Here is a 12,803-nt window from a genome sequence, read left to right on the forward strand (position 1 = left end):
CCGTAATACATTTACAGCTTTGATTACAAACAAAAATTTAATGCAGACAATATTCTAAAATCCCCTCATGTTTGCAGGTGACATGGTGTACTAAATTTATATCTGTGGCTTACTTGGATTGGCAAGTACAGGCCGCACACAATTTAAAATAAAAAGGTGAAGTGCATTTATAAACCAACAAAATCTGATGTAACATATTTCCTATCCTAAACATAATCTGTGTGTATGTATTTTAGGAACAAAAAAAGAAAGAAACACTGAAGAGGCCACAACTGTTGTGAAATATTTTTGGGTGTTAAAGCAAAACATTTACTTGTATACTTGCAAAAAGGCAGACCCCTCCTTAACTCGTTGTTGAACAAAGAATCAAGATTTAGACTATTTTGTCCATAAAATTTTAAAACAATTCAACTGTTTCACCTGTGACATAATGCTGTTTTTCTGTACAATTATTTGAGACAGTTCAAGATAAGTTGCAGTTAAATGAATCTGACAGAGGACGAGAGATCTGTTAATAATGTTCAACATTTCAATGACCAAAGATCCACATGTAATACACACAACAAAAAAATTGATAACACAGACTTGTAATTTTGCTAAAATCATGGCTTGCTTTATGGGTGCATGAGGAGTCAACTACGCATGAAAAAAACTCACTCAGACTAGAGCTCACATAATATAAAAGAAAGAATAAAGCTGGTCAGGCCCATTCTACGTGACCCATGCTATTAAGAGAAATACGGAAGCATCCGATCCCACCCGTCTGCTTTGACCCATGACGTCACAAATATGGCGGAAACAAAAACAAACACACACACTTTCCACAAGAAGCCTAATGACACTAACGGGACAAGCGCGGGAAATGGGGTGTTTTGGGTGGGGGGCAAACTAAATATAAACAAATTTAGAAGCTTTGCGTAGCTACAACGTGTAAGTGAAGACAGCCATGCATGAATACCCACCCACCTCCCCAGGGGTCATAATCCCTGCAACCCATAGAAGATAAAGATGCTTCAGTAGCTGATTAGTGTTTTTTGTCTTTTTAAAAAAAAAATATCACGGGATAGAACGAACAGATCAGAAAGATAAATATAATAAACTAAAACAGAAATTCGAGGAAACAGATAATTAAAATAAGTAATAAGTGTTTTTAAATTTAAAAAAAAATCTCACGAGATAGAACGAACAGATCAGAAAAGTAAATAAAATAAGATAAAACAGAACTGGAGACAGCCACACTCAAACCAAACTCCGCGCCGTCATGACGTCACACACAACAACACCCTTACGTCACAGGTCAAAGCCGACGCGTTGGATTGGACGCTTCTGTCGACCCCTATTAAGGACAAAATGAACCATTTCTCAAACTGAAGATTAGTCTGGAAAGCATGATTTGCTATCGGTCATATTTAAGGGTGTACCTTTACTACATTACAAAGAATAATTCAGTTTTCAAATTGCATTTTAATAGAAGCACCACTCACTATTTACTCAAACACAATGTTACACACTTCATACCAGATGGAAAAGAAAGCAGAACTTACTGATGTAACGGTGAGAAGGAAACACTCCAAGAACTTACAATTCCATTTAATAAACAATTTTTCTGTAACTAGCTTCAAACTTCAAATTAACCTCACATGATAGCATAGACTTCTTATGCTAATTTTGTGTGTTTCACATGACAAGGAATGTTCCTAGAAGGAGATTTTCAGTGTGTAGCGGCAGATTAAAATTGTGTGCCGGATCGAGACTCAAACTCAGGACCTTTGGCTTTCATGGGCAGGTGTTCTCATGGTAGGCCACTTACCCGCCAAAGTCAAATGTCCCAATTTGAGTCTTGGTTCACCACACAGCTTTCATCTGCCAGGAAGTTTCATATCAGCTCACACTCCGCTGCACAGTGAAAATCTCATTCTGGAAACATCGCCCAGGCTGTAGCTAAGCCATGTCCCCACAATATCCTTTAAAATTTAAAGCCAACAAAACTCAGATAGTTTTAGATTAATGGTGTCTTACTTCAGTCATGCACTCTATCATAAACAGCATTCCATTACTTTTTCCACTTTAAGCTAAGCACAGTAGGCTACATCTTGCACTATCAGCAGTTGGGTTAATAGGTAGAAATCACATAGTAACCCCCTTCCAAGTATTTTTCATAGTTGATGAAGGATATATGTACATAATACACACCAAAATACCAGTAGCAGCTTTTTCTATAATACAATATAGCTTCTCAGAATTAACCTCACAGTTTACTTAATTTTAAACAATAGTGTGTTAAACATAGAACGGATGTAGATTTCAGGCTGAGCTCAGATCAATATCTTACCACAACCTTTACTGCATATTTACATTTGTTAGCTTCCCCAAATTACAATCATACAGAGGAATATTTGATACAAGTTGTTGTCTTTGACCAGTGATGTAGGAAATGTTCAACAAATGCCATGAACAACATTGTGACTATAAAGTTATATCAGTGGAGACTTTTTCAAATGATCTAAGCTGCAAATCAATCTGTCACCACAACCAGAATTTTGAAGTTCCATGTTTGTTGCATTCTCCCAATCACAAACTGTCACTTTCCAAGATACCTAGTTCTCAGTCAGAGCTACAGTACATTCTGCCACCACATTCATGGTTTTATTTCACATTCATTGGCTTTGCCAACTAACAAGAAAACTGCGAATGTAAGCACCAAAAGGTGACGTTAGAGCAACAATTCATATCAAATATTTCTCTTGGCCCCAAACTGTCACCTACCCATCTAGTTCAGAGCAACGACTATGTTACCACAGTCCAGATTTCAAGGGCAGGCATTATGCCATTGCAATCAGTCAATTAGATAGTGGTAAAATTTGAGATGTACTGTGCTCTAACTACATAAAGCGTACTGTGGAGAAAAAAATGATGCAGCTATGAGCTTTACTGGCATGGAAGAAAAAAAAAAGAAAAAAAACACAGAGCATAAAGAGGTGTATTTAAATGATACTGTATCTCATGAATGTTAACACAAAGGAGTAAATTACATTTAGTGATGTGTGTTTAATACTTTAGCAAAAGCAATTTTTGAATTTAAAATGAATTTTTATTGTGTTAACCTCATTAAGTTACCTGTTTATTGTCAAGCACACCTATGGGTCAATTTGTTCTACAGTATCAACTTACAAAGAACTACAACCTCGTGAAAGAATGAGAGGCATTCCACCTGCTCAATTGCTCTACTCAAAATACAGTAATCAATGACAATCTGGCTTTTTCGTAAAATTTACTGTTTAGTTAGATCAAACAACACCACTGTTATTTCAGACTACAGTCTTGCATTAATGTCAATAGTGTGCTCTGTTCTTATTAGTCACTCATCAGCTATTAAAAAAAAAAAAAAAATCAACAACACTGAAAATTATTGTAATCACAATATTTAGAAAACAAATAATATAAATATATCATTCTTACTTATAACTAAACGAAATTGTTGTTCCAAATTTATGTGCAAAATTAAAATTTGTCATGTAAACATGTCTTTGCTGACATGTGGAAGACTGCACCAGAACTGAACAGACACTGATGAGAAGGAGATGTCAGGCCCAACATATCTGTGCTAAACTGAAATCTAATTAGAAACATTAGAAAGCCATTCTCTACATCGTGTATTACAAGAAAGAATGGAGTGAAAGAATCAAAGTAATGTTGTAATCTGCTGGATAAGTTTGATAATCAAAATTTATAAACATACAGTGTAGAATGGTTGACCAATTAGATGTACTTTCTACATTCCTTCAAATACAATTCTACAACTTAGAAATATTCCATTTAAGGAGAGTGGGCCATACACAGTATTACCCCAATCACTAACTAAGATGTAGAACTTTCATAATACTTCATAAATGTCACCAGACTAAATGTGGGTATTATGCGCAAAAATCTAACAGTAATCTCTTTTTTTTTCCAAAAACCTTGTTGAAAATCGGCAGTTTGTTCTTTCATTGTTAATCATGATATGGTTTTACCACACGGATTAGTTGTGATCAATGCTCCCTATCTAGTACATAGTTCCCAATGTGTATCTTTTCATACTGGTTTGTATAAGCTATTGTGTAGCTGTTGAGAGACTTAATGTGAAGCTCAATAAATACTCAATACAATAAACCTCAAGTAACAACCATGATCTGTCAAAATATTCAAAATAATGATAACCAAAATACTGCCCTACAGCAACGGAACATTGGTAGAAAAAAGAACAAATCACAGGTAAAGCTGTACCATAAGCAGACAGTAGGAATGTATGCAGAAGAGCACATTAGATGTGTTTATAAAAGATGGATGTAGGCAGAGGAAGACTTTATCACTGAATCGCGACGATACGTGTACTCTAACTGCCGAGTGTTGTCCGAAAAAAATACATAACTATTACTGTATTTAGCTACCATACTGGTTTCGTTCAAGTTTTTAAAATTCTGGGAGGTTCATTACAACAGACATTCCGTTTTGGACTTAAAGGTATGCCACAAAAAAACACGAAAAATATAAAAAATAAAAGATCTCTTACTTGGGTGCTACAAGAGCGGGCAACAGATCGTAAACCTCAGCATATAACTTGACGAAAGGAACGTACGTAGTCAGTCTGGAAGTAGTGATCCACAAAGAGAAAGTGCGACAGTCAATTTGTCATAATATATTAATGAAGAACTGTCAGCTTTCGACTTCTGTCACCAAACATGCTAAATACGTTGAGGATCAGATATAAGTTCATGACTGCAAACGTACTGCAACAACATAAAATATTTTGTCTGTCGAAGAAGGCCTATGTAACAAATCTCTGATAGGTCTGACACTTCTGTTTCAACTAACTAAAGAATAAATGCGGTCAAACACATCTAAACGTGAAGATTAACATTACTGTGGCATCTAATATGCTGTCACAGATAGAAAAGGTGTTTCTATCAACAATGTTCTCTCTATGAAGTGTTATCTTCTGAGAGTGACACATCACAGCGAACACAACTCTACAGAGAGAAGTTGTCGCAGCGTCCTTAACCTCGACCTGACACTGTCATCGTATGAAGCACAAACTCTTATAAATAATAGTCTGTTAATAAAGAACAGCTTAAGTCATACCTTCGGTTTGTAGAACCACTTCCTTATGGATTCCATCTTCTAAATATTTCAGATGCGCCAGGGGCAGTGAAACGTCTATCTATTGTAAAATGAAATATTGAAAGGCATTCTCCACACTAACACCTCCCGCTCACTTCACATCACATGAACAAAACACTCGACTGACCCATATACCATTATAAAACCTGAAAACTTCCGCGAATGAAAACTGTCACGGAGCGAAATTAACAAACAAATGACACTCTGCGCTGTGCGCATGCGCTGCCTGGTGCGACTTTCCATGGTACTCCGCACTGCTAGATGGTCGCAGCAACTTAGCGCTTTGAGTACCATGCCCAAAGATGAAAAATTAGCTTCGAACTTAGTGAATTTACGTTCATAAAAAATATCCTGATTATTTCTAGTGCCTAGAAATAGTTATCTCCCTCATAAAAAATGTGCCTGTAAGTACGTGGTATCTTGAGGACTTTCAAAGAAAACCATTGCTGATTATTTCATTTTGCGGGGGCGGAGTTGCAAAGGGTTGCTGGCCGAGTGGTGGGGGATGAAAGGGTGGGCGAAGCAGTCTTTAACATGCGCGGTATGCACGAAACGGGGGTATAAAATGCCGCAGTTTGCAGCTGCCGCATCAGATATCCGAAAAACACTGCTGGGGGATCATCACCTACTGGGCAACACCCCTAGTTTTGCGGTTCTTTCACGAGCGCCATAGATAATGTGAGCACTTAAAAATTTATATTTATTTCAACGCATTTTAATTTTGTTTGTTTCAGACCAAAATCCTGCATTGCGACTTGAAAATCCTGCATTGCGACTTGCCTGCTGTGTTGTACATAAATGTGTGTTTCAATATTTATCACTATTTACATATTTGCACACTCTTTTCATTTTAATACTTTAAATCGTTTTTAATTTTCAAAAGAATATAGAGTATCTGCGTTGGTTCTACTTTGTCTATGTATTTTATCTTTTTATTTTTCTACCAATCTTGAATGACATTGTTCAATCAAGGGTTCATGTTACATTACAAATTTTGATTACCTTTTAATTTTTCTTTTAAATTACTATCGTCCAATTTTTTAATTCATGAATGTCTACCTACCTATTTAGATTCGTCTAGTATGAAATCTATAGAAATAAATTTAACTGAGCACTGTAAATTCTATTTTAATTTTGCTTCACATGTCTGTGTATTGCACATTATATTTATGATATGTGTGCTGCTCATTGTACAGTAACATAGTTATGTTTTTAGATCAAAGAGGCATTGAAAGTTCGAGTTGGAAGCTACTGGGTTACCAGTATATAATTCGCTTCTTAACGACTTTACTTCGGCAATTTTATTTCAATTTGACTTTACAGGGGCTAATCAAACAGTACTGAGTACCAAATTCTGTTACTCCAAATTCTTCTTCCTATTGTTCACTTATTGATATTGTCTGACCCATCTTTAATCCATCTACCTCATTGTAAACATTGTCTTTCTTTTAACTCGGTACTGTAAAAGCACCTGCGGCAACATGAACTTTGTCAATCTTTGTGTGAGTTTACTTATTTCTAGAAAAAGTATTAAGTAAGGAACTTGGGAATATACTAGAAGTCCTTAAGTATCGTATGCTAACTATTTAAAGTGCACTGTGGGTAAAGAAATGATCCAACTACGAGCTTAACTAACATTAACTGCAAAAAGATACAGAGCAAATACAGTATCTAGAATAGTGATATCTAGTTTCAGACATCTGTCTGACCAGATTTTTCAGCATTTCAGTGATATTCTGGCGCAATGAAAATAAATAAAAGCATGTGGCTCTTCGTACTACTTAATATTTGTTCAATATCACCTGTTACCTTTCATATTCCTATTATTCATATACCTTCAACGACATCTTTTGTTCATGTATGGTATATGTCCCATACACTTGAGCAATATTCTAGGACTGATGCACTGGGGTATCCAGTCTTCTTTGTAGACAGACTGTATTTCTCTGATGTTCTACCAATGGACTGAATGAGCTCTGCCAAATGCCTTACCCATGACTGAACCTATGGAATCGTTTTGCTTCGCATTTCCACAAATTGTAACGTAGAGGTATTTGTGTGAGTGGAGTGATTCCAGTTGTGACTAACTGATATTATAGCCACAGGATTTTATGTTCCTACCCTTTGTTAAGTGTATAATTACGTATTTCGGAACATTTAAGGCGAGTTGCCCAACCTTGTAGCCTTTTTAAACCTTTCAAGATCTGACAATATTTTTGCAAAATTTTTTGGATAGTACCACATAATCGGCGAAAAATTTAAGGTTCTTAGTACTATTGGTTCTTAGTAATATTGCCTGCTAGGTCATTACTATACGACATAAACAACTAGGTTCCTTACAAGCTTCCATGGGGCACTGCTGAGGTTACTTCTACGTCTATCGACGACTCTTCATCCACGATAACGTGCTGAGTCCTCCGTACCAGTAAATTCGCATTCCAATCACAAAATTTCATTAGATTATTCAGACGATCATAATTACGCTGGTAAGCGTTGATGTGTTACTGAACCAAGTCGTTTTCGGAAGTCCAGAACTACTGCATCTACTTGATTTTCTTGTTCCGCACTTTACATAACGTGATGAGATAAAAAGGAGAGTAGGGTTTCATATGAGCAATGTTTTCGAAGGCCATGTGCCTCATTTGAGCTCAGAATATGTTTTAAGATTCTCCAATAGAGGGGTGTTGAAGGTACTGGAGAGTAGTTTCGTTGGTCACTTTCACTTATATTCTTATACACAGGCTTCTTTCTAACTGCTGGGAACAGTTCTTCGTTCTAGATGTGTATGGTATACTGTGATCAACGTAGGAGTTAACTCAGCAGCAATTTCTTATAGAACATGCTACGGATTCCATAGGGCTGAAGAACCTTGTTCAATTTTAGCGGTTTTAATCGTTTCTCGACCACACTTACCCTGCTATATCGGTCGTCTTTGCTGCAATGGTGCGAGAATTAAATTGGGGTAGTAATCACGGATCATCGTTTGTAATGGAACATTTGGAAACGGTGATCAGTACTTCTGCTTTTACTTTGCTATTCTCAGTTACAATTCCTGTCATCCGTAAGTGTATGGACACTTACTCTGACGTCAAAGCCAGCATTTAAATGTAATCAGCAGTTGTTGAAGGCTTATCGCACTGCACTTAGACAGCCAAATACCTTGCATTTAGGGTATCTATGTCTATAACTGTGTGATTTGTTTCATAGTTATTGTGCAGTAGTCACTGTTCCAATATCAGTTCCCTTACAGACACTGTATACAATGGTGAGTCTGCGGCAGAACGAACTGTTCTGTTAGATACATATCAGTCCAGTGCTTAGTCAGTTACTTTTCTGAACTTCAGTCTAGTTCGTCTACATGCACCTGCACAGAGCTAAATATTTCGAGCTCCTCATTGTCTAATTTACTAAATATACTCATACGATGAAATCAGTGTTGTTACAACTGGTTCAGGGAAACTGATACGAGTTACAATGTGAACGTTATCAAAGAGGTCAGATTTGTTTGTTGCCATTAGATGAAGTAGCCGTATATTTTCGTCATGACTTGCCTTACGGACTATTTGTTCTCAATCATTTTCAGACAAAGCATTTAGTATGTTGTCATAGGATGACTTACAGACCGCTTGTTGGATGACTGAAGTCACCTTCAAAAATGGTTCAAATGGCTCTGAGCACTATGGGGCTTAACTTCTGAGGTCATCAGTCCCCTAGAACTTAGAACTACTTAAACCTAACTAACCTAAGGACAACACACACATCCATGCTCGAGGCAGGATTCGAACCTGCGACCGTAGCGGTCTTGCGGTTCAATTTCTATCTAGATGAATTTGAGTTTCTTGTCTGCTGTGACAAGCACACCATCGCCATCCCCTGCTAGCCCGTCCCTTCGATATACACCCATACACCCAGATAGACCCGATAAATATCAATGACATAAATTTCGGGTTTGATCCAACTTTCTTTCAATCAAGAATGCACCACAGAATAACTGACTGGACACACTTATACTTACCGCAAACTTTTGAGCTTTATCTCATTGGTTTTTGGCTTATGTGAGTAGGAAGGAGCACCAGATTTTCAAAAAAACCATATGATGATTTGTCCATGGAATTTTAAAAGAACCCCTTCTAGTGCGGTCGTTTCAGATTGTTAGGCGTTACACTAAGGTAACATTTACATCTGTATTAACAGTTATACTTTGCCAATCACGACAAAGCATACAGGAGAAAATGTTTTCTGTTCTAACGTATATTAATAGTTCTGTCTTCACAACTGATGAGTGGGCTAAAATTATGGAGTAAATTTCCTTTACTTTACGTCTATGGTCACAAACTTTTTGTCAACAGATTACCAGTTTCGGTCTATAATCACCATCTTCAGATCTGTTTTATAAAAACAATGTCCTAGTGTTCTGCAGCCATAGTGGCATCGTCAAATGAAAAATGAAAATTAACAAAAAGTCCGTGACCATAGATGTAAAGTAAAGGCAATTTATTCTACATTCGGGTCACTGTTGTATTCGCGACAATGACACAACTTGTGAAAATTATGAAAAATTAGAGTATCCTAAAAGTAATACTTTAAGGTCAACTAATGGTCGGATATAATTATTCAGCGTTTTTATTAGCATAAACAGCGCCTTAGTAATATCACAGCACTCACAGAGCAGATTCCACTAAACAGCAATGCCAAGACGTCGTACTAGCTTTCTTGTATCCAAATCGACACCAGCACAACACCAGTCCCAGACGTCCAGAACTTGATACCGCTTCACTTTGAGATACATGTCTGGTTGTCGTTAGAGAAGGAAGAAAGATTAAGGATTAACGTCCCATTAATGGTGTGGTCATCAAAGATTGGGTGCAAGATCGGATTGGAAGGAAATCGGCCCTGAACAATCTCGGCACTTAACTAAAGCGATACAGGGATTTTTTCCTTTTGTCATCAGTCTTCTGGCTGGTTTGATACGGCTTGTCACGAATTCATTTCCTGTGCCAGTGCATCATCTCAGATACATATTACATCCAACATCCTTATTTTTTTGTTGGATTTATTCCAGAATCTCTTCCGCTGCCGTTTTTATTCTCTGCAGCTCCCTCAGATAACATGGGACTGAAATCTTGGGTTTCATAACACATGTCATAATATACTGTCCCTTTTTCTTGTCAGTGTTTTACACAGGTTCCTCTCCTCTCCGCTTTCTGCAGAGAACCTCCTCCGTTTTTCCAACGTCCTTCTACAGTACCACGTCCCAAAAGCTTCGCTTCTCTTTTTTATGGGTTTTTCTATGGCCTATAATTAACTATAATACTCGTACGATGCTGTGCTCCAAACGCACAGGACACGGCGTTTAAATCCGGATAAATTTCAATTTGAATTTCCCCCTATGTCGTAGTTCCGCCGGAGTCGTGATTGGTGTTCTTGAAAGCCATAGGCATCTAGTAAACAGTCATTTGTTACGGACAAGTGCGGAGTACAACCGAAGAGCCGCGATTATTGGTCATCGCGCTGGGCGTTCGCGCACTGAAATATTTCGATTATTCGGGTTCCCGAGATCGACTGTTTAAGATATTGTGGCCAAGTACAACGTTTCGAATAAGTCTGTGGGATGTTCCGCTAACCCGGCGAGGAAACCTTATTCGAGGAAACGTGTGTCACGAACTGCGGCAGTCATAGAAAAGGCTCAGGCACTGATTTCAGAGGACCCGGGGAAATCGCTGAGGAAATTGGCGTCAGTATTGAATGTCAGCTAGCGAACAATGCGTCGGATGGCAGAGGAGGACCTCGTACGAGCCATTTAGTCCAAAACTGACATATTCTGGTCAAAGGAAGAATGGTTCAAATGGCTCTGAGCACTATAGGGCTTAACTTCTGAGGTCATCAGTCCCCTAGAATTTAGAACTACTTAAACCTAACTAACCTTAGGACATCACACACATCCATGCCCGAGGCAGGATTCGAACCTGCAAGCGTACCGGTCGCGCGGTTCCAGATTGTAGCGCCTAGAACCGCTCGGCCACTCCGGCCGGCTCTGGTCAAAGGAGCTCTGGCCCCCGAATAGCCTGGATTTGAACCCCCTCGACTACAACGTTATGAGCGTAGTCGAAAGAGTTTCCAATTAAGACTAGGCGCTGTAATGTCGCATCTCTACGTACCGCGACTGAAGCAGCATTCGCGAATATGGACAGCGCTATTTTAAAGAGTGCGTGCGATCGCTTCAGGACAAGATTGAAGGCGGTCATTGTGGCTGAAGGGGGAAGGGGTGCATCGAGTAATGTTACTCTTGAAAGATAACACTACTTACATGTAAAAGGATTTTGTTGTAATAAATTTGCTTTTAAAAAAAGTTTCATTTGTCCGCATTTAAGCGCAGCACCGTGTACATTGTGATAAATTTTTTCCTCAAATTATGGCCAACGTTGGATACTACCGGACTTCTCTTGGCCAGGTTTGTACTCTTTGCCTATAATATTCTGCATTTTATGCCCTCCTTGCTTCGTCCATCATGAATTATTTCTCATCCGAAGTAGAGTTCCTTAAATTCTTCTACTACTTGGTCACCAATTTTGGTGTTAGACTTATCGCTAATCTCATATTTGCTACTGCTTTCTACTTTCCTCTTTCTTCGGAGCACTCTCAGTGTTCTCATTAGACTGTTCATTCCAGTCAGCAGGTCCTGCAGTTTCCTCACTTTCGCTAAGGATAGCAATGTCATCAGCGGATAAAGGCCGAGCGCAGAATTGTGGTTTGGGGTGGTCTTGGTGTTCGGTCCCTATTTGAGCTAGGAACATGGAGTGAAATGTTTTGGTTATCCCGGACCAGAGGCCATTTCTGTAGCCATTCGAACATCTGTCTTGCTGTAGCTATGTTAAGTACATTAAGCAACGTTTCAACGACGAACTGGAGCTGGCGTCCAGGCAAATAGTGCGAGTCGATTAATTCCTCTTTCAAAAGATTTTAATTGAGTCGAAATTACTATTCAGCTGTTGGCACCATTTGTATGTGCACCGTTCGGATTTTACGTGTAAAAAAACAGTCACCCTTAAATAACTCCGACCGGAGCGAGACTGATGGTTCAAATTTGGTCCATCGGTGTATCGGGCCGTGTTGTAAGATAACTTTTAACCGTTTGAAAAAAATCTTGCTTAGTTTGGATTATAAGCGCAAAAAACGCGTTTCTTCTGGGAGTTTCTTGAAGCATGCCATTTCTGTGCTTTAAACTTATACGAATCGGTTCAAACTTTGAACGAAGATAGATAAATGGATGAAGTCAAAACGATTTTATATCCACTTATCTTCGTCCGTTGTCGACGTACGACGCCTAAATATTTTCCTGGGAGGTTTCTGAAGTGCACCACTCCTATGCTTTAAATTTGTACGAATCGGTTCAAACTTTGCACAAAAGCAGATAAATGGATAAAGTCAAAATGAAATGTTTTCGTCCTATAAACTTTATCCATTCTCGAGATACTATGGTTTGAAGTCGAGCTGAATGTTACACCTAAAATTCGTTCTTACGTGAGTTGAAAGCGAGGAAACTTTAAAGTGAATCAAATAAATAAAAATGCATTTGTACGACAACTGAAAAATCACTTTCAAAAATCTAGTTCCATTAGGATTTTACATGCAAAATACACGTT

At 38.2% G+C, this 12,803-nt stretch overlaps 2 protein-coding genes across 3 annotated transcripts in view; one reads left to right on the forward strand and one right to left on the reverse strand.

Moving 5' to 3' along the window:
* The window catches only part of LOC124787825 (lateral signaling target protein 2 homolog), a 328,543-nt gene extending 323,199 nt beyond the window's left edge, over positions 1 to 5,344 (reverse strand). For both annotated transcript variants that reach the window (XM_047254758.1, XM_047254757.1), the window contains exon 1: positions 5,122 to 5,344. In XM_047254758.1, coding sequence (XP_047110714.1) covers positions 5,122 to 5,157 — 36 coding nt within the window. In that variant the 5' untranslated portion in view covers positions 5,158 to 5,344. The remainder of the gene's footprint in view (positions 1 to 5,121) is intronic.
* Positions 5,345 to 5,757: 413 nt separating this feature from the next.
* Positions 5,758 to 12,803, forward strand: part of LOC124790097 (pro-corazonin-like) — a 47,314-nt gene continuing 40,268 nt past the window's right edge. Inside the window, exon 1 of the mRNA XM_047257662.1 lies at positions 5,758 to 5,838. Coding sequence (XP_047113618.1) covers positions 5,837 to 5,838 — 2 coding nt within the window. The 5' untranslated portion in view covers positions 5,758 to 5,836. The remainder of the gene's footprint in view (positions 5,839 to 12,803) is intronic.

The sequence above is a fragment of the Schistocerca piceifrons genome, chromosome 3 (assembly GCF_021461385.2).
Source record: "Schistocerca piceifrons isolate TAMUIC-IGC-003096 chromosome 3, iqSchPice1.1, whole genome shotgun sequence".
NCBI classification, from domain to species: Eukaryota; Metazoa; Arthropoda; class Insecta; order Orthoptera; family Acrididae; genus Schistocerca; species Schistocerca piceifrons.